We start from the raw sequence: 21,377 nt of genomic DNA, 5'->3' as shown, positions 1-21,377 counted from the left end.
ACACAGCCAACTAGTAAGGGTCGTCACGTGAACAGAACGTGGCCAATTCGTCACTAGTACAGCACACCGATGTGTTGGAGAGCCAAGCCACAACATTTACAATCCGAGTACGACGTTTCGCAAGTAATTACAACTATATTCTTAGGTTTTTTCGGTAAAGTCAGCTGTCGTGGCTGTGACGGTACCACCTGAAGACAGAAGCTTGTGTTGCCTCCGAAACGTCGTGATTTTTATTTTACTTTATTTTACTTTTTAATGTTTTTACCTACGTGACTTTACCGAAAAAACCTAAGAATATGAATCATTGCAGTCACGAAAGCTTCAAATCTAGAATTAATTACAACTAGCCTCATCAGGCGACAGCCACATTTGTGGAGAAGTGTTCCTGTTTCGTTCCTTATATAGAGGCGTCGATGTGTTGACCACGCTTCTGAGCTCTTGCGCAAAGTGGTGGGGGGGGGGGCGATTAATGAGGCAACGTACATTATGCATGCACATTATGCGATCCCATTGATCTTGTCCTTCCTAAACTTAATTTGGAGCTTTCGTGACTGCAGGAATTACTCTTTGGTTCTTTCGGTAAAGTCACGTATAAAGAGAAAATAATAAATTAAACGTCGTATACTAGTATTTATTTTATAATTTTCTCTTTATACGTGACTTGTCCTTCCTGTCCATTGTGTGTATTAGAATAGCAGTACCAACGGTAATGACCATTGAAGTTTGGTTCCCTTTGTAGGCATGCATTTAAACAATGTGTGGTCACTATCCGGACGGGAAAAATATTTATTTATTTTCATTTCGATAGATTCTCTAATTAGTATTGGCCAGTAGTCGTTAGTTTTGCACAGAACTTCAACATTATCAAAATCAATTGAGTGTCCTTGTTGGCACGTGTGCTCTGCTACTGCTGACAGTTGTAATTGGGATAATTTAATATTTCTCTGATGTTCTTTTAGTCTTGTGCTGATCATTCGTCCTGTTTGCCCAACATAACATTGCCACACGTGCAGTTAATCCTGTACACACCTTCTGTTGATAGCTACGGTAATACATCTTTTGTACCAGATATTAATTTCTGTATTTTATGTATGGATGATATTGGTCGCGAAAGCCTACGTGTTAAACAATAAATAAGCACACAATTATTTTTCTCCTTCACATATCTGTCTCTCCACATGCCATCAGCCACCGTGGCCTTCTGGAGTGAATACTTTCAGCAGGAGTGGAGCAAGAGTTCACTGAGGGCATGAGGAAGTGGGGGGGTGGGCGATGGGGTGAGACCAAGGTTGAGAACCAACATAATGACGTCTCTGTGGCACAGCGTATTCAAGACTCTGCCCGTGAAATTTCCACAAGTCCCCCCCCACCGCAGCAAATCCATTTTGATTACTTTCCACAGCTGTATTTTACCCATTAATGGCATCGTCAAGTCCCTACTACCCCCAAGAGATGATGCCATCTGCAGTGAGCCCCATTCGCGGTTCATCCTCTGCGTGGCGACGTACGTTTCCAAATGAAATGGCGCGTCCGTAAATTGGACAGAAGAATCGGATGCATTCCCTTTGTTAGTGTTCCCATATCTACATGCGAGACTCTTGTTGGGATAATAAAAAAAAAATCTCATCTATTGTGTGTACATCCCTTGTTGCTAATTTGCATTTGCCAGCGCATTTATTTATAATTGAGGGTGTACTCGCGCATGCCAATGAGCCGGATAGGATTTTGCTTAAGGACTCTGGACTAGACACAAAGTGCATTTCCGGCATCGGCGTTGAACACTTCTGGAAGTTTCACGTAGGATTCCATGGATGCATTAAATAATTACAGCTGATGCTAGCCCAGTGGTTTATTATGCATTATGTAAGCATTTTGAATTTCAAGGTTTGAGAAACGTTTGTTAAAGTTGGCCTTCACACACAATTAATTTCTGCTGATTTAAATTCACTAAGTGTTCCTCTTACTCTATTTAATGCAATTGCGCCTTTTTAATATGTGGACGATTAGAATAAGCATTGCAGTTAATGATAATTATGTCTAAGAGTTCATAATAACTTATTTACAGAACCGTTGGCAGTTCACTCCTGGGTGAATTTCTCTTCATGCTGCATTTGTTTAACCATACTTCACCACGGTACTCAATGCAAGTTGGTAGAGAGGGGTCGGTGGGCAGGCATGCTAACTACTGCACCCACCGCTCCCTCATTATTTACTACAATTATGTGTGCAAATAAAGCTCTCCTACTTTGCAGGCCCTCATAATGTGGAAGCACATTTGAGTATTCAACTGTCGTGCTACAGTAGTAGTCTTAGTCGTATCTGGCCAGGCAGTGCAGTTGTTATACTCACGGATGGAAGATTGAAAATTCAAGTCTCGGTCCGGAGCCGATGTGACCCATTGTGCTTCCGGCACTGGGGTAAATGAGTTCCGCTTTGTGGGAAGTGAACGGTGGCTGTGCAGCAGAGAACGTTCGCTTGAGCATGGAGACACCTCGACATTTTTACTTTTGGATTTAGATATTTCTGATATACAGGGCGGCCCAGAAGTCTGGACACGTGGTTATTATTTTTAATTGTAACACTGGCATGAAGCCATCTTTTGTGTTTATTCTTTAAGTTAATACGTAATGTATTTTCATTATCTATTTGTCTTCTTCCTTTGCAGATGACATTTAAAAATGGAAACTAATTTCACTGAATGGAGATGAAACATAATTGATTAATCTTTTAAAAAAGTGCTACATTTATTTCAAAAGATGATTCATGCATTATTAATGTTAGGGAAGTCAGTTTGAATATTTGTTAAAATAAACGAAATAACCCTCTGTGATTTGTTAAAATAAGAATAATCAACCTCTGTGTCCTTACTTTTAGGCCACCCTGTATATAATACAACAGTCACCTTGTCTGATTCATGTTTAACAAAATAATTTACTTGTAATTGTACTATGATCACGCTGACTCATGCTCCAGGGAATGTATTGTTTAACGTTGCTTTATGTTTATGCAATATTATCGATTTCCCATGTGGTGGCATGGGTTTTTTTGCACCGATTTCTATTTGCTTTATTGCTGTATTTTATCTTATTTGTTTTGGCTATTGTCATTCTGGTCACCCAAGGGTCACCCTTGCCAATGGGACTCCTATTCTGATCTCTTGAGTTCTCAGGATACAAGTTTGTCCAGGATTTTGCCATTACCCAAGTATTGATTCTCTCTGTTATCCACAGTTTCACAGATAACAGAAATACGTCAGGTCGGTTTTCAGAATTCATGGGAGCATTGCTAAAGATATCCGTTCTTTAAAAAAATAAGTCTTGGACAATGTGCAGCCACTCATCGTGTTAACGCCCAACAGCCAGGCTGAGTGCGTATGATCTGTACTATGATGGGCATTACGGTAGCGAGATGTTAACTACCTTGCCCAATATACAGGTCGTGGGTTTGAATCCGTCCCTGACGCCTGTATATTTGGAGTTTGCGTGTCTCTCTCTCTGGTCGTGTCGATTTTTCTTTGGATCCTCCAGTTTTTCCCTCCACATTTAAAAAAAACATGCGTTTAGAGTATTGGCAGATATAAATTTCCACGTGATAAACCACTTCGTTGAGCTATGATTTGCAGCCAGGTCACTTCTGAAGAAGAGCTACATAGCTCAGCGGGGCTTACCTGGTGAAATAAAAAATAATTAATAGTTTTCATAGATCTGCTCTGTGAGTCTACCCCCATTCAGTGGAGAACAGAGAGTATCGTAAAGTATAACACGACGTTTTCTACTCCCACCTCAACTCACATTGTAGATCATTGCCCGTGAGAGGAAATTGACTTTCTGCACCCGAGGTGTTGTGTCTGGACACATACAGGTGAAATAGCTCTATGCTTGGGCCATCTCTCTCTCTCTCGTGTGCGAAAATCGCTTCCCCTGGATTTCTCTCCGATCCACTCCAGCTCGGGTAATCGAAGCGCTTGTGCCGCCAATCCTCCCGAAGGACGGAGCCAACCAGGTTCGCCGCTGCAAAATTAAGAGGTGTCAAAGTTTCAGGGGAAAGAGGTAAATACGTCTCGATTGACCGTGGATCGGTGCGGCGACTCGGGGAACCCCCCTCTCGCGCGCTGCGCATGACACCGCAAGGCGCCCGCGCTCGAGCGAGCGAGCGCTCCACTGTGGCTCAGGGGAGAATGAAGATGAATCGGTGCTGCTGGGGGTTTCATCTGAGAGGGCATTGCTTTTCCTCACCTTGCTGCCCGCAGCCGCATTTTCCAATAAAGCAAAACGCGAGTGAGCTCGAAACTCCGGGCTCGAGCGCAACTTTGTAAACGAAGGAGAGTGAAGGTCACTGAAAAGCCTTGCTCTGTCACAACGCTTACAGCTACAGCGCACACCCGGGCAGTCTGTTTGGCTGTAATATTTTTGATGCGTGTTCGCCATGAAAAGGTGTATAAGGGGTGACGGGTGGCGCGTGGTGACAAATTGCGGAGATGAACATTCTAGGTTTGAATCCAGGCAGCTTGTGAGATGAAACTGGGTTTGTATGTGTACACATTGGGTGGCATTGGTCTGTTGTTCAGTTACGAAGCAAGCATTCAGGGAAAACTCTGGACACGTTTTGACATTATCAGCAGAATCACCCCCTTTTTACTATTTCTTTCTGTTTTTATAACATGTCAATGCTAAAAGCACAACTCCGGTTTATTTTGTTGGTGAGTTAGGTGGGGAAGTCGGACAGGGATGTCCAACACATAATTTTGGCCGAGTTCCCAAAAGGTGATCTTGTTTTGTCTGATAGTCTTGGATATTTGCACCAAAACCTATGATTCCTAAGTACATCATAATGTGGGTCGTTAAGAGCTTGTGCGTTTCCACTGAACTCAAACCCACAGTGGTAACGGTGAGAGCGGCTCGCATCCCCCTAGGTCCCAGCGTCGCGCACGTGAATGTCACGGGCGACCTCCTGCATCATCCCCTGGGGCGAGCACCTCACGCCCACACACCTCTTGGGGGAGGCTGCTGGCGGCGATCCTTGTGGCTACGTAGCAGCTACAGAGCGAGAGGGAGATAGAGACGGATCGTGTCCTATGCCAAAAAGGAGTCACCATTACCCTGCAGGAGAAACTGCTGAAGAAAAACAAGACAGGTGTTTTTTGTTGTTCTTGTTGTTGCTGCTGCATGCTCTTGAAATGATTTCGTAAAGGAAACATGAACACAGGCAAATGAACAGCAGAGCGATTAATTGGCAGCACGACCGCAGTGTGAAGGCTCTCGCTCGTCAGTTGCGATTTTCTTGTGCGCGCGTTTGTCTGTCTCCCTGGGTTTGTGTCCCCCGCGCGAGTCCACGTGCACCCACCCGTTATCGTGAGCGCCGAAGCGGCGGTCGTGGAGTTGTGAAGATTGGGGGGGGGGGGGGGGGGGGTAGCATCGCCGTCGTGTCCCTCGTTGCTGGGGGGGGCTGGCGGTCGACCGCCGGCTCTGCCTGTTAGTGCACATGCGCGTGCGTGCGTCATAACACCGGAGAGCCGGCGAGGGCCGCGTGCAAACTCGCTCAGCCGGCTCAACGGAGCCGCCACCGTCCGGCGAGCCCCTGGTCGGGGTCGCACCGACCGGGGCACCCCCACGCTCGCTCGCAGCTGTGGCGCCGACCCCTTCCCCGTGTATCGCTGCCCTTGATCATCGTCATCATCATCCCATGTGTGAAATTAATTATTCGTTACACTCACTGTGTATTGAATAGATTCCATTCCATTATTACTGTTCCTAACCACCTTTTAATTAATGAATTTTGAATGGTCATTAATTTAGTAGTTGCATGTTTATGAAAACATTTGTCGCCGTGTGGAAGCGCTCCGAAAAATGCACTGCATGAATCATATTTCAACTGATAAGCAAATGTTAACCTTTTGCTGTGCTGCGACGTAGATTTTAAGTCAAAGCGTCTCTTTGCTCAAGTGGATATTTGGGGGTGGGGGGTGTAGTAGTAGTAGAATTCCACATTCCCATGGCAAGACCAGTCTTCCCATAGACAACCGCTGTGGACTCCCTGTAAGGTGGTATACATTTTATTTAGGGATGCAGGGATGAGTTAATTGCTGCTTGTGCTTTGAAACCACAAACTTCTGATTGTGAGATGAGCACTGAAAGAGGACTGCTCAGCCTCGTGACTCGGTTTTCAATGTTCTTAAAACCGACTGTCCTTGTTTCCACTCGGATCTGTCCTTTTCTCAGTGTAATGTGATTAGAGCGGAGGAGCGCCGTGGCTTGGTGACGTGTCATAATCCAAGGTTTCTGATGTGACAGCTCCACCAGACAGGGATGTAATCAGTCCGTCTGTCAGTCAACGTCTCTTCAAATTGTGAGAACCCAATGAGACGGCGTCTCTCTTTGTCAAGAAACACGGTGGGGGGGGGGATTGCAGACTATGCAGGATATTGGTGAGGATATAATATTTAAAGGTAAACACACAAGACGTGGCGTCATGGCTCATATGATGTAGCCATGTGGCGGCTCACTGCAGTGGAGCATGCAGCAGAGGTGCTCCTCGTTTTGTGATTTTTCCGATCATCCTCGCAGTAGCAGCGGCTTTTGTGCCTGACCATCGAACAAAGAGACGGTCCCCGCATTGTGCGGCACTTTCAGGTCCTCTTCTGCTGCCGTCTGGAACGCTGGTTTGATATCTATGCTTGTGTAATGACGACTTAACACATTTCTCTTGAGATGACACTTCATTGAAGACACATTCACTTGACATCAGGCGGAGACCCCACTGTAACAGCCCTGAGTCTCCTGCGCATCTCCCCCTTATATACCAACCGAGGCCACGCCCCCCTTCTCGATCATTCTCGCTGACTCTGGACGTTCGCTCCAGCGGCAGACTCCACCGTCCGCTTCTGTCGCCTGACCACGCCCCCTTCTCGATCATTCCCGTGGCCACCAGTCTCTTCGCACTTACAACTGACTCCCCTGTCATTACCTCCCGTGGCCACTAGTCCACTCACACTGCATGCACGCTCTATTGTCATCACACTTGCTTGCCTTGTGACTGCTTCCAGTTTGGCACGTGTATCATTTATAATTGTTGTGCCATGAACGTAGAAACACCTTCAAATACAGCTCATTCTTATGAGCAACACGACTGTGATTCAGCTGATTGTATAAACACACCACCCTCATTCACGTATGACACACAATTTACTAACACGGTCTGAGCCAAAAATCAATGATGAATTCGTTTGTAGGCCACGACTGGAAAATAACAACTCAGGGAAGGAAGGGATGGAAGAGTATGGGTGAGTCATGTATCCAGTCGTGGCAAGTTATTGGCTCTTAACAACAACGATGATGGGATATACACGGTGGCTGCTCACGTGATTGGGGCCTGCATGATGTCATACATGTCGGACGCCACCGTCACGCATGTACACACACAAGACAAAGGTCCCCCATATAGCCTGAACAGATTTTTGGGGTAAGTGCTGTTAGCGAGTATCACCGATGAAAGCCAGCACGCCACATGGAGTGGATGGCCAACACTGTGCCCGTCCCCCTTTGTTTCCCGAGTGGCGATATTTACGCACCGCACAAGGTAATAATTTTAGACTGAGTCGACCTAGGGGAGGCTCAGGACCAGTTCAAATATTCATCACTGTTATCGGTCGTGAGCAGGAATCGAACTCGGGTGGCCAGGTTTGTAGTGCAGTGTGCTAACCACTGCGCCACCACTCCAAAAGACAAAGAAACACGGACTAGCACACTGACATCTGTGCACTGTGACACGTAGCATCGCACCCACGCAAGCAGTCACGTAGAAAGCAAACGTTTCCTTGGAGCCAAAAACTCATTTAAACTCCCGTTTAAAATGCAACGCCATCACATTTGTCGAAATTGCATAAATATTTGTAATTGGTTTAATTCCACCTAAATTGTAAATTACTGAAATTCAATTTAACATTTGTCAAGTTATTTTCAAAGGGTTTTAACAGAATAGCTGCTGGTCGAGTATTTGCGCAAAGCACTTTCGCACACTGAGCGAGCTCCTGTGTCTCTGCGTTGGTGTTTACACGCATGTTCTATTGCTGTAAGAAAGGGGATTGTAAACCCATCGAGACGTGAAGCAGCATTGCCTTTCCTTGCAAGGGCGACCTGGGTTAGATGAAGAGCAGTTTCAATACACAATATTATTTTAAATTAACCAATACAGGCAATCCCCGAGATATGAACGTCCGCACTTACGAACATCTGCACTCACGAACGAACCGCAATGAGACGTTATTAATTTTAACCATCTGACCTGGGTACGTTTGGTCGTACTTATGAACCGAACCGCAGAACTATTTTGTTCGGTGGAGCGATCCTCCGTGAGATGTAAATGAGTGCCAGCATCCCGCATGATGCACAACGCAAGGCAGCATCAGGATTCAAAGTAAGTGAAAATAAAAAGATTTTTTTCTTTTCATGTTACTTTATTTTATGTTTTATTTACTATCCGTACAGTATTACATGCAACATTTATTATTATTTATAAGTTTAACAATGCTTCCTTTGTTTGTTGAACCATAATAACATTTTATAACACTGACCGTGTGTACAATTAAATATTGAGGTCCAAGATACGAACAAATCGGCTTACGAACGCGTCTCAGGAACGTAACCCGTTTGTAAGTCGAGGACTGCCTGTACAGCATTGCCAAATGCTGATCAGTATGTCAAAGTAAAGTTACGATTGAATGAAAATCAGACTTCCTATCGCACATGAAAAACTGCTCTTTTGCTCACTTTATTATCGTTCCATTTTGAATAATTGTTATTAATTTTGTGTTTTCCAAGGTTGTTTACGCGGCAAGCAAATGGCACCACCCAGGTTTCTTTAATTCAGCTCACCGGCCGGCGAATTAACATTGGATACATTCGTACATGTTTATATACCACAACATTTTACGCGAGGTTTCTTGTGAAATGTTTACTCCGCTCATGATTCTGTAATTATTGCAGCGTGTCTGATTAATTTTCAATTTGGTATCATTATTGGACAATTAATGCTGCAAGCTGTTTGGCAAGAAATATTTAGCGTTCTGTGTATTTAATTAGAAAAACGTGAGATCTTCCATTATCCTGGATATGTTTTCATGAAGGTTAAAGCTCTTTCGTCAAAGTGATGCCTGGGCAATATATATGTATATTTAAATATCTTAGCAAACGTGGCATCCAAACATGGGATATTTATACACGACCATACTTCAGTGTAAATGGAACCGTGGTTAGATGCAGCCTCGCAGAATACCCGCATAGAAGGGAAATTCAAAGCACTTTAGCCGTTGAAATCTGCCACTTTAGTGGCATGTGCGCTGAAGTTTTGGCGGCATGGCTGTTATATAATACAGCCATGTGGCGACTCACAGCCATGGAGCATACGGCAGAGGTGCTTCTCGTTTTGTGCCGCAGTGGCGGAATGTTAACTACCTCGCCTGGTATACAGGAGGGCGTGGGTTTGATCTCGACCCTGATGCCTGCTGTTTATTTGGAGTCTGCATGTCCCTCTCCCCCCATGTTCACGTGGATTTTCCTCCGGGTCCTCCGGTTTTTCCCTCCACATTGAGAAACACGAATTTAGAGTATTTGGCTGTTATAAATTTCCACGGGATAAGCCACTTTGTTGAGCTATCATTTGTGGCCAGGTCACTTCTGAAAAAGAGATATATATATAGCTCGGTGAGCCTTACCTGACGGTTTGTAATTTTCCGTTCTTTTGTCTGGACATTGAACAAAGACGGCCACTGCATCGAGCGGCCCTTTCAGATGTGCTTCTGCGGCCATCTGGAACACTCTGCCGATATTAGGAAGCCACTGGAAGTTACGCACTTTTAATTTTAGATTGGAAACTCATTTCTTTGCCACTGCTTTTTGTGTTTAGTGTGGTGTCCTCCCGCACCTCCGAGTCTCACGGTTGGCTACGTATGGTGCGAAAGAAGTTCAACATGCTTACATATGGATTGGATAACAATGATTATGGCAACAGGCCTTGGTAGACGGTTGACATTGGATGGCGATCATGAGAGACGGACATCGGCTGCCTGATCATGGGGGTGGTGATGAGGACGATAGGCATCGGCTGACTTGGGTGGTGGTGGTGAGCATATTGAATTGTTGGCAGTGGTGAGGATCTTAGAGATGTATGTATGTAAGTTCTACATACTTATATTTTGAAACCCACAGATTCACCTTTGTTATGCATTAATTTAATTTACCGAGCTACGTTCGTCAATTAAACTTTTCCTTTTTAAGAGTGGTGCGTGCTTCTCAGCTGTTACACGAAAAGGTAAAATGAACGCAATTACGAGAGATGCTCCAGATTCTGTGATGCCACAGGACATATATGAAGGGTAAGATGGGGGGGAGGCTTAGATGGGTGGCTTCTGGGTTAATGTTTGTTCCAGAGATCTGGGCCGAGACCACTGGGCCCCCCCCCCCCCCCCCCCCGCTGGGTTTGAGCCTGCGTATCCGCTAAGGTTGAACGAGGCTCTCAAATGGAGCACATTGACGGGCAGATCTCCAATAACGGCACGCAAAGACATCGTGTGCATTATGCTTTTCATGTAATTTAATTTCAATCGACTCCATGCGGAGGAGCAGTGGGGCAGTGGTTAGTGCACCGCTCTCTGAACCCCATGACCCAAGATGCATTCCCGGCATCGGATCGGCTACCATCAGTGGCGAGTGATACCTGAGAGAGTCCTGGGCACCACCCCCCCCCCCCCTTCACAGAACTGCACTGACCAGCATGGTGAAGTATGGTCAAACAACCCCCATGAGCAACACAGCTTGGAGAGGACTTCATCCAGCAGTGGATTACCAAAGAACTTAAAATTGCTGTGCTGTATATCACTTGATGAACATGTGCTGAGCCATGATCTCATGGCATAGCTGAGCCCTGTGTTGTGGTAGGATAGAGCATCGCTGTTTCCGCTGTTTCTGACCTGTCATTTGTCAAGGCTGCTCCCTGATGCTTTGTGATGTTCTGTCAATTATCAGAGCTCCACAGAGATGTGTTTAGCCTCACACAGTAATACAATTAAACAATTATAGATAAAAAATAAACGTTTTAGATATGCGATGTTACTAAAATACTCGGTACATTTTATAAGGCAGCTAAACATCTAGTGGCTACGTTAGCCTTCTGCGTATGTTCTGTAGTGAGATGCAAATGGTATTGTGGGTGTTTGTAATCGTACACTCTTAAGAAACACCTCGAGCTTTGCTCGTATAGGGATGTAACATTTAATCACAATTATAAACAATCGTCAAGTAATGCCTACAGTAATTACATTGGCGTATTGTTTTTCCGCTTTAAGTGATACATAGCCGTGCACCTGATTTTGGAAAGGACTTATGTTGCAGGTCATCTGTCATGAAGTGTCATGATATTAAAGAAACAGTTCGCATGAGGGCATGCTAGGCTGGTCGTAATTAGTTCACCGGCCCTGGGTTGTCCCTGCAGGCAAATCATCTTCTGTCCTCTTCACGTCAGATTGCTTTGCCTTCCCTCACTTCCCCTACCTCCCTCTCTCGCCCCCCTTCTCCCGCACTGCCGCCACTCCTCTCTCCCGTCTCCTCTCATTTCCCACTCCCACAAACCCCTGTCGCTTCCCCCCTCCCGCTTTTCTCGACAGGGGCTGCTGCGTCTGAGGACGTCGCTGAAGCGCAGGAAAAGCAAGCTGGAGCGCAACGCGAGCTTCCGGCTGCCCATGCTGCGGGCGACGGACGGCGAAAGGTACGCCCACGCGTCGTAACGCACGCGCCCGCCACGGCGACGGGCGCTTCACGCGGCCGAGGGCCGTCAAGCTGGCCTGCTGACGGCACCCACCCTCTTGTTGCCGAGTGGCCGGCCCTTTTAACCCGCTTTCGATGATGTACGTGCATGTCATGAAAACGAAGCCGGAAGAAAAACTAGAATAAACTAACTTTATTGGTACCGAGGCTACCACAAGGCAATGCGGCATGGCGTGTGTGGCACAGTTTGGCGCCAGCTATCATAGAGTGCATTCATGTCCCGACGGTTCTCTGCAGTGAGCACATTGTCTTTCAAAAACAACGGTGCTTTGCCTCTCTCACGTGCTCAGAACGGGAAAGGGTTCATTCGTACAGAAAACTCCCGTCCCCAGTGATGAGCTGCACCCACGTGTGGCACTGGAGAAACGGGCACCTTCCTCCCTGCCCCACCCCAATTCTTTTTTATTTGCCACAGTCTGTGCAAGTTGGTTTTGTTCATAAGGTCCATTTTTGCTCTAGGTTTCAACAATACGTGTAGATACACGGGCGGCCAGTGTTGGTATTTTGGCCAGGAGGTGGCTGTCGGGGCTCTTGAGTAGTAACCGTGCCATCCGCGTCAGCCACCGTGCATTAAGGATGCGTGTTGCAGACCTGCGCGGTGTAATACCGCGCGCCATTGTTGCGTTTCCACAGGATGTTCAAAGCGAATGTGGGTTTCTATCGATCTGGAGCCCCCCCCCCCTCTTCTTCCCGTCTCATTTCAAACGTGCAGCACTTGCAGTTGCTGTTTTGCCTGCAGCTCGACCTGCCCGCTGCTGCTGTGCTCCGTTCAGTGCACCGCGTTCGCTTTCCCAGTGCAGCCACGGTGACGTGCAGTAGCAACGTTCCGTTCGCAAACAAAAAATCTCAATTGCATTTTTTGCACCCATCAAGTCCAGCGATCACAATGATTTGGTGCACACTGAGTTCAGTCAATTGTGTGATCGCCAAACAGCTGGTGTGACAGGTAAGATGTTGAAGCTGTGTCTGGATAACAGAATTTGGCTTCACACTGTGAGCTTGAATTGTATGCCACATGTAAGACTAATTACCCATTTGTTTCCTCAAGCGCATAGATACTGTGATATTGACACCACTTTTATTTTTCATGATCAAATATTTCCTGTCATGACACGGACGTTGACAAAGAAAATGGGGGAAAAAACCCCGAGCAGTGCACAGAGTAGCGTGGCAAAATGCTTTCTGGGAATTTCTCTGAGAAACAGAAAGAGGATTTGAGAAATAAGACGCAAGTCACAGTCTTCTTGTTGACTGAAGAAAATAAAAATGGCGTTGGGCGGGGACATGTCGCTTACAATGGATGAGGGCTGATGGACTAGACTGGTGATGGAAATGGCCGGAATGAGATGCATTGAATGTTTTGCATCAATCGTGAGACTACGAGGGATGGCAATGAGATGGAGAGGCCTTACCCCAGCAGCAGGACTTCGATCGTGTCTGTTTTGACGACAAAGTGTCTTCATGCGGTCGTATCGCTGCACGCTGTGCCGCAGGGTCGTGAAGAGGGACAGTCAAGTTGAAGGAGGTATGGGGGAATTAGAAACAGCTGAGGCATGATGGTATTATCTTCAGAATTTATGGGCACAGGAGACGTATGTATGTATGTATGTTGAACTTATTTCACACCGTACGTAGCCAACCGTGCTGATCGGAGGTGCGGGGAGACGGTGAACAGCTGTGCAAGCAGTAGGAGGATTATTGCACACGAGCTGAGGTTGCGTTGATCGTAAGCAAAAGCGTACGAGGATAGTCTCTCATCTTACTCTCAACACGCAGAGGCAGGCTGAGCGAGGGCGTTCTGGACAGCGGACAAACCGCCCACAAAACGTCGCGGAGATGCAGCAACTGTTTCTTCTACCTGGTTGGGGCTGTCAGGTCGTTGGCCTTTCCTTATAATCGGTGGCATTGTTTCCTTGTCCATGGCCTAATTAACCAGAGCGTAGGGTGTGGATTTCACTCGGTCTGAAAGAGGAGGGTAATGTCGCAGAAGCAACATTACCTTATCGAGTTCATTTCCAGAGTGAATGTGTCGCAGAAGCGACATTGCAAAAGTCTTTTTCAGTATTCTGTGATTGCAGTTTGTTTGGCATGGGGCTTTGATTGTGACGATGCTTTGTTTACGTGTATGTTTTGCAACGAATATATACTTCTTTAGGCCCTGTTACTATAGATACCAATCTTCATGGATTCATTTCACAGCAAAGCAACAAATGTTTTGTAATTTACACTACTTCAAACAATTGCTGCTGTTTCCATCTCGCAGTGTTCACTCTGGAAATGAACTCGATTAGGTGGCTAATTGGATTAGGATGTTCGTGCTAAGCTTGTGCTGGTGTGTTCTTGGCTTTCGACCCATGCAGCCACCCAAGATTAAACATGTCTAAACTTAGACATTTAATAGTCACAGCCTAGTCGTCAGTGACTAATTTATCCGTTTGGCTTATTTGGCAGCGAATCACAGGAAGAAAAGGTTACTCTTCTGTACTGCTGTCCAGTGCAGCCCGATATTGTGGTAATATTTGGTCAGTAAGGCACTTCTATGAACTCAGGGTTCAGGGTTATTAGATCATTTCCAAGTCCTTTCTCATCGTGGCATTTGTTTGACATGACTGCTTCGGAAGCTTCGGAAGGAAAGTGCAAGCCTATAGCCCAGTTGGCATGTGATTGGTAAAAATCCAAAAGGAAAATGGATGAAAGATAGCAAGAAGTGTCGTATAATAATACATGGATGCATGCATGTATATGCTCTTCCTGAATGCACAAGTGTGCAGGGAAGATTGAGTGACTGCATTTTGGTAATTAAATGCCCCATGAAGAGGTAGGTGTTGTCACTATCCTATGCATTCTGGGTGGATTGCTTTGCTCTCTCACCAAATGCCTTGCTGTTTAGCTGTGTACATCCTGACCTGTGTCTGCAGATGTTGCTGAAGGCAGTTGAACTTCTGAATTGTTCACCTTGGCATCTGAGGCATGATCACGTGTTATTCTTTTTTGAAAACGATGCAGCTTGTATTGGAACTTCTTTGTGTTTTGCCTGATAATATTCTAGAACTAGAGCATTTGTGAGTCATCACAGCGAGCCATTGAGTGCTTTGTTAATTTTCCAGGCAATTTATGACTTTGGTCAATATTGTGGTCATTTATGATATCAATGGAGCCCCTTTATAGGCGTTTTGCGTTGGCTTGTTTTAATGGTGTCGTTAGGACACGTGTGTGGAACAGGGACGTGCGGTCAGGGGAGGCAGAGCCTCACCGGCACTACTCCAATGAAAATAGCTGTTACGAAAAGTAAAAAAATATAATAATCAAATAAAATAAATATTAAGATTTTTCCACTGATCTGTGTTATAAATGTCATTTCTGTACGATTTCAATCGTTTTTATAGTCAACATCGCCAAATTTGCGGAGCTCCGCTGCAAATACAGGAAGAGACGAGAGGTGAGGCAGCGACGAGCTCAGCCTCCCCTCTGATTGCACAACCCCTCAGTAACTGGATGGAGCGCGGGCAATAAGCGCGTGCCTGTTACTATTTCTCTGTGTGTCACAAATGTAATGTTTGTAGACCCCTTCATTTCATGTCCTCGCCTTCCATACTCCAGGTAACTTATTTCACATATGTGTATAAAGGTATTTAGGCTCGCTGGTCTCGTCATGAAACTGGGGAGGCAGCTATCACATCTGCCTCACTGAGGGGGACGTGTTTAACACGTCTCCCTCAGTGAGGCCACGCCCCCCTAAAGTGAGGACACACCCCCCTTAGTGTGTGAATCTGGCTCTGACACGAGCCAGTGCCTCCCCAGTCACTGGTGTGGGAGGGGAGATTTGTCAGGGTTTGGCTGCAGGGCTCTGCGTTGAGATGTGTTTGGGACGGCTGCCCAGCTGACAATGCCAGTGAAGTCTCGCGCTTTGCTCACTTGCCACCACCACCACCACCACAAAATCAGCCCTCAACCCCTTTGACTTCCTGCAGCCATCAAGCAATTTCTGCAGAGAACTGCATAGTGCGTTGCAAGTGACCTATGTAAAATTACGCGTTTTACTGTACAAGGACTCCTCTGCTTACGAACATTCGACTTACGAACTTTCAAAGATACGAACAAACCTCTTCGTATGTGCATTTGCCTGTTCGGACCGAGAGTCCTACAGTAAGTTCAATACCGCGCAATAGATGGTGGTGGTGGCATCTGCATCTGCAGAACGTGAAGAACCGGTCGCATCTACAGGAGATTATACAACTTTAAAAGCCATTCCCCGTGTTTAGTGTACATATTTTGAATCGACAGGAGTAAAGTTGGGATTTACGAACAAATCAACTTACAAACAGACCTGGAGCCTAACTCGTTCGTAAGTTGAGGAGTCCCTGTATTTCTCACGGATTTCCCTGCCGTGGTGTAACGTTAAGCACACTGGACTTGAAATCCAAAGGTCGCTGGTTTTATCTGACCCCCCCCCGCCTCTGTCCACCCAGAAATGGGTGATCGTCAGTCTGTCGATGGGTAAGTCGTGTGTGGTGGAGTTGAATGTGGTAATCCCACCTCTTCAGGGTTGTTTGCCCAGCGTGGAAGAGGAGGCCAAATACCCTCTACAGAAGCTTTCTAGAGCTCCCTGTAGTGTACGCTGCTCTTCCAGAAGTGGCTTAAGCAAGCAATTTCAGGCATGCTCGTTTATCTATTACCTAAAGGTGCCACAGTGGCGAGATGTTAACTACCTCGCGAGGTATACAGGAGATCATGGGTTCGAACCTGACCCTGACGCCTGTATATATTGAGTTTGTGTGTCTCTCTCCCTGTGGTCGTGTGGATTTTTCTCCGGGTCTTCCGGGTTTTCCCTTCACATCTAGAATCAACATCACGCATTTCGAGTGTTTGGCTGCGAAACATTTCCCCGTGATCAGCCGCTTCGTTGAGTTGTCATTTGTGGCCAAGTCGTCTCTGAAAAAAGAGCTATGTAGCTCGCTGGGCTTTACCTGGTAAGATAACGATAGCAAATGGTGCTTGTTTGTAACAATTGTATGAGCTCATGGTCAGTGTAGTTACTGTTTTTGGTGAGTATTTGTGCATTTTAATTACACGCTCAGCTGGTAGTGTCATCGAAATATTATTTTAAACAGTTTGAGTGATAAAATGTATGTTGCCAGATAATTTCCACAATTATGTTCGCAAGAGAAGAGTTGTGAGTTGCTGACATTTTTACTCGCGTTTGATACATTCTTAGGTGCATTAGGCATTCCCGGTAATAAATAAATATGCAGGGCAATCATGATTTTTGGCTGACTACTTAAGTTGTATATTTATTGAACTCCAGTTGAATTATTCTGTTCACTTAAGAGGAAATTCACATAGTAGTCCGGCACAGTATGTGCTATTCTAATTTTTTAAATAGAGCTCTCTTTTAAAGCGTACACTGTTAAAGAAATTAACTAATTTAGTTAACATTTCTGATACGTTTTCAGATGGATGGAGTAAATGCTCGGCAGGTAGACAGTGGACAGGCACAGGTTTAGCTCCTCACCTCGGCATCTCAGTGAATTTCCACAATCCAGAGTCACGCTCTGTCGAGAGTGCCTCCAGCGTGTGCTACAGGGCCCGTGGCGCCAGGAACGGCATGGAGGCCTTGGAGGTGCACGATGCTGGCTGTCCCCTGGCTGTCCACTGGCTTTCCGCTCGCTGTCCTCTCGCTGCTCACTGTACTCTACGGCCCTGACTTCATTGCCATAGTTTTGACCCCGAGTCAAGATTGTCATTACAAGCAAAGTCATGACGAAGACGACTTCGATTTGACCCGTGGAGGTCATCTGCTGTGTTTAACTCCACTGGTCTTGTAAGACACGGTGAATTGTTGCTGGTGCGTATGAGTAGAAATCATGAAATCAAAGTGTCTTCATGCTCAACTGAGCTACACGTTAGTGCTAATATTTCTTCTAGTGATGCAAATTCCACATTCTCATGGCGGGTCCCATTACGTCAATTATAATGACCACTGTGACTTCTCACAGAGTAGCACCTGCTCTGTTGACCCTATAAGGATAATGGGCCGAGTCGGTTGAACTCACAACGTATTTATTGTGTCTATAGTGCTGTGATCACAGCGTCAACTGGCTAGATAGAGTAAAAACATAAACATTTTTCTCGCTATGCCCACTTAAAATAGTGCTTTTACGTCTTTGAAAATTCTGCGCGTGTTTTCGCCTTGGTATTGATCGCCATATAGCCATTGCCAAGTGTGATGACAGCCTTCTATTCGCACCAGTAGACGTATAGCCGAGTGATTGGCCACACCACCTCTTGATTTACTGATGTGCGTTTGATTGAGTGGTGAGATGTCTCACCCCGCAATGCTAATGAACAATTCCATAGGGCTTGGGCAGAGGCGAACACCCGTGTACGTTATTCTTATGCGAGCTTTGCTTTCCCGCTATGTATAACACACACTTCCCCTGATGAATTATGGGAACGCGCTGTGCAATACAAATGCCGTACCCTTTTAACTCAAATACTACCTCTATCCTTTCTGGTAATTTATAAAAAAAATGCAGACCTCTTTAAGCATGCATTTCGTGTAACTATAATTTTAAATTTTCTGAAAATTACAAACGTGTCATTCTCCAGCATAAACTGATATCACATCAGGCAGTACCATGAGCATTGTTTATTTCAAGAATATTTTTTAATTTTTTGCAGTTCAGCATTAAAACAATAAAATGCTGTGCTAATGTCAATTGTTAAATGTATGTGAATATCACCAATGATATTTTGCAATGGTAAATATGGTGAATTTAGATTTGTACATTATTTATTACTTTATTTCCTTGCAACTAATGACAAAAAAGACAGATTTTCCTGCTTGGCCATTAACTGGATGTGGCAAAAGCTCTGAGTGAGCACCGATTAACATTCGCATGGCCTGATAGAGGACTAGTTGGGCGAACAGCCTGCCTTGCTGGACTTGTGCGACGTTGACGACACCACACCAGTTGACCTATGGGAGGCTCACGCAAAGCTTAGATGGACGCTGCTTCGAGTGTGCAGGGCCAGGAAACAAACCTGGACCATTGTGATTGTCAAAGTGCTTCCCTGTGTGAACGAGCGTTGAGGTGGCGCTCCGTTTCCACCCTGAGCTCGTGGTGTAAATTCAGCCTGAAGCAGCTGTATGACCCAGCATCATGGCCAGCCCATGGTGACCCCGCCACCACACTGGGTATTTGGGGCGTGCAGACTTAGGGGCGGTCCTGGCCAGACGTACGCAGACAAGGACAAGGCTCCTCTATATAATCTTCTGTGGAAGATGGTGTTGGCAGTTTCCTAGACAGGCCGGCGCAATGCACTAAGGCTTCGCCTGTAACTGTGCAGACCGTAAGGGCAGACTGTGTTCGCAAACACCTATTAAGACGAAAGCAGCTGCACAATGGAGCATCCCTGTAACGTGGCCCTTAATCAGAGGGGGGAGCATACAGAAAGCCGAGGAAGGTGGGGGCCACGTGACACAGACCGATGTGAAACAAACGTCAAACGAGCTTTGAACAAATGTAAAAAAACGCGAAACAAAACGAAGTAACAAGATGTTCCACTTTCATCCATCGTGCCCTTCTGCGCTGACTCTCACTTGCTGGGTACGCGAGGAAAGGCCGCGACGCCCATCGCTTCACCCTACTCATTTTTATACCAACGTTTTTTTGGTTTGACGATAATAAATTATCACAACTGACTGAGCCTTCATTCGGGGGGGGGGGGGGGCGTGGTGAGGGGGGGGCTTAGCCCCCTCTCCAGCCCCCTCCCCACTCGACCCCTACGATGGCTGCACGAAAGCGCAGCTCCCCACCCCAACTTTTGTTATTTTTTGCTGAGATGGGCGATGTTTAGTGACGTGCAGATATGCATTATTAGTTGAGATAGTTGTGAATGCGGTTCCGATACCCCGCATGCGCAGTCCTTGTGCGAGCGTCGTGAAATGCAGAGAGTTTGCCAAGGAGCTCAGTAGACCTCGCTTCACACGGTGGGCTAACGAGCAGCTGCTGCTGCAGCCTTGACTGATGGAAATCGGCAAGCGAGGAAGTCGCAAATCAAATTACGGGGAAATATTGTCAAGTCACAATTAATTGCACAGAGTGGATAAGTGAGCGATGCCTGCAACACACAGATGCTTTAATGAATATGCCCGACTCTTGCTTCTGCTGTGCCGATAATAGTGGCGGCGTATCTGGGTTTGTCATTGGCTTTTTCTTTTCGCATTTTCAGTAATTGCCCAATATATTGCGCTGCTCATTACGCCGCGGATTTGGATATGCTGTTGATTGCGTCATGTTCACCCCACCAAAAATAACAAGGTACGAGGATAGATGAAACGAAAAAATAGAAATGAATATGATTTGTTGATGGTGGGGATCAGTGCTTCGCAACGGGTGGTTGTGGCACGGTGGCAAAGTCTGGCAGCCGTCAGCCCCCACCCACCGGCCCACTTTTAACTTCCTCGGTCGTGCATGCACAGTTGGGCAAACAGACGCTGAGACTGACAAGAACTAAACTATTTTTCATTTTACCAGGTAAGGCCTACTGAGCTATGTAGCTCTTTTTTTAGAAGTGACCAGGCCACAAATGTAGCTCAGCGAAGTAGCTTATCACGTGGAAATTTCTACCCCAAATACTCAAAACCAATGTTTCTAAATGTGGAGGGAAAAACCGGAGGACCCGGAGAGAAATCCACGTGATCACCGAGAGAATATGCAAATTCCAAATATACAGACGTCAGGGTCGGGATCAAACCCACGACCTCCTGCATACCAGGCGAGGTAGTTAACATCTCGCCACCATGACACACACAGTAATAAGGAGAGACACAGACAGAACAGAGACATGCAAGCACATGCATGATTGTTCCATTATGATGTGGGTAGCCTATAACGTGAGTCTTATTCATGTCCCCCAATGCTCGCGTTATTTTGGGCTTTTACTCTACATTCCAGTTGTGTTTTGGGCAGCTGGTCCTGACGTGAAGACATTTATATTTGCAGCTGTTACAGCTCGTAGTGCCTTCAATATGCCTCTTATAATCACTATGGACACACATCATAACTGAAATTGTGAAAATCGTCAATGGAAATTCTACTTTAAATGACAAACAAATTATAATTACTTTATTCCCCGAGTGATTGGTGACCAGATTGAGACCATGAACACAATACGCTTGATAACCCAGTTTAATAATTAATTGGTTGCTGCCCGGACTCAAACCCATGGTCTCAGTGGTTCTGGCTCAGTGGTCTGACATGCTTGTTGGTGCTCTGCATCACGTGACTATCTTGTGGGGTACTTGTGTGGCTTAAATGCTGCAATTCTGCACAAGGAACATTAGATCCGAAGGGGATCTACAGAATGCTGGGTTTTCAAGTGATTTCTGAGAAAAGTAAATGTCTAACATTTGCAACAATAATTCTCAGACATGCATATTTGTTGCACAAGATGCTTGGGAAGCACAGTTTCGCCACGGACCATTCCTTTGTTTCTTGTGCCAGATGACTGACTGTGACGTCGTGACGGAAATGCTCTTCTACCAACACCAGTCGT

At 45.9% G+C, this 21,377-nt stretch overlaps 1 protein-coding gene across 6 annotated transcripts in view; it reads left to right on the top strand.

The window, feature by feature from the left end:
* The window catches only part of LOC144937974 (ras GTPase-activating protein nGAP-like), a 585,198-nt gene that overhangs the window by 388,702 nt on the left and 175,119 nt on the right, over window positions 1-21,377 (top strand). For all 6 annotated transcript variants that reach the window (XM_078865638.1, XM_078865636.1, XM_078865637.1 and 3 more), the window contains one exon: window positions 11,657-11,757. In XM_078865638.1, the coding sequence (XP_078721764.1) occupies window positions 11,657-11,757 (101 nt within the window). The remainder of the gene's footprint in view (window positions 1-11,656; window positions 11,758-21,377) is intronic.

Source organism: Lampetra fluviatilis, chromosome 20 (assembly GCF_964198595.1).
Source record: "Lampetra fluviatilis chromosome 20, kcLamFluv1.1, whole genome shotgun sequence".
In the NCBI taxonomy this organism is placed as follows: Eukaryota; Metazoa; Chordata; class Hyperoartia; order Petromyzontiformes; family Petromyzontidae; genus Lampetra; species Lampetra fluviatilis.
The sequence above is the reverse complement of the archived record's forward strand: the minus strand, read 5'-3'. Positions and strand labels throughout refer to the sequence as shown.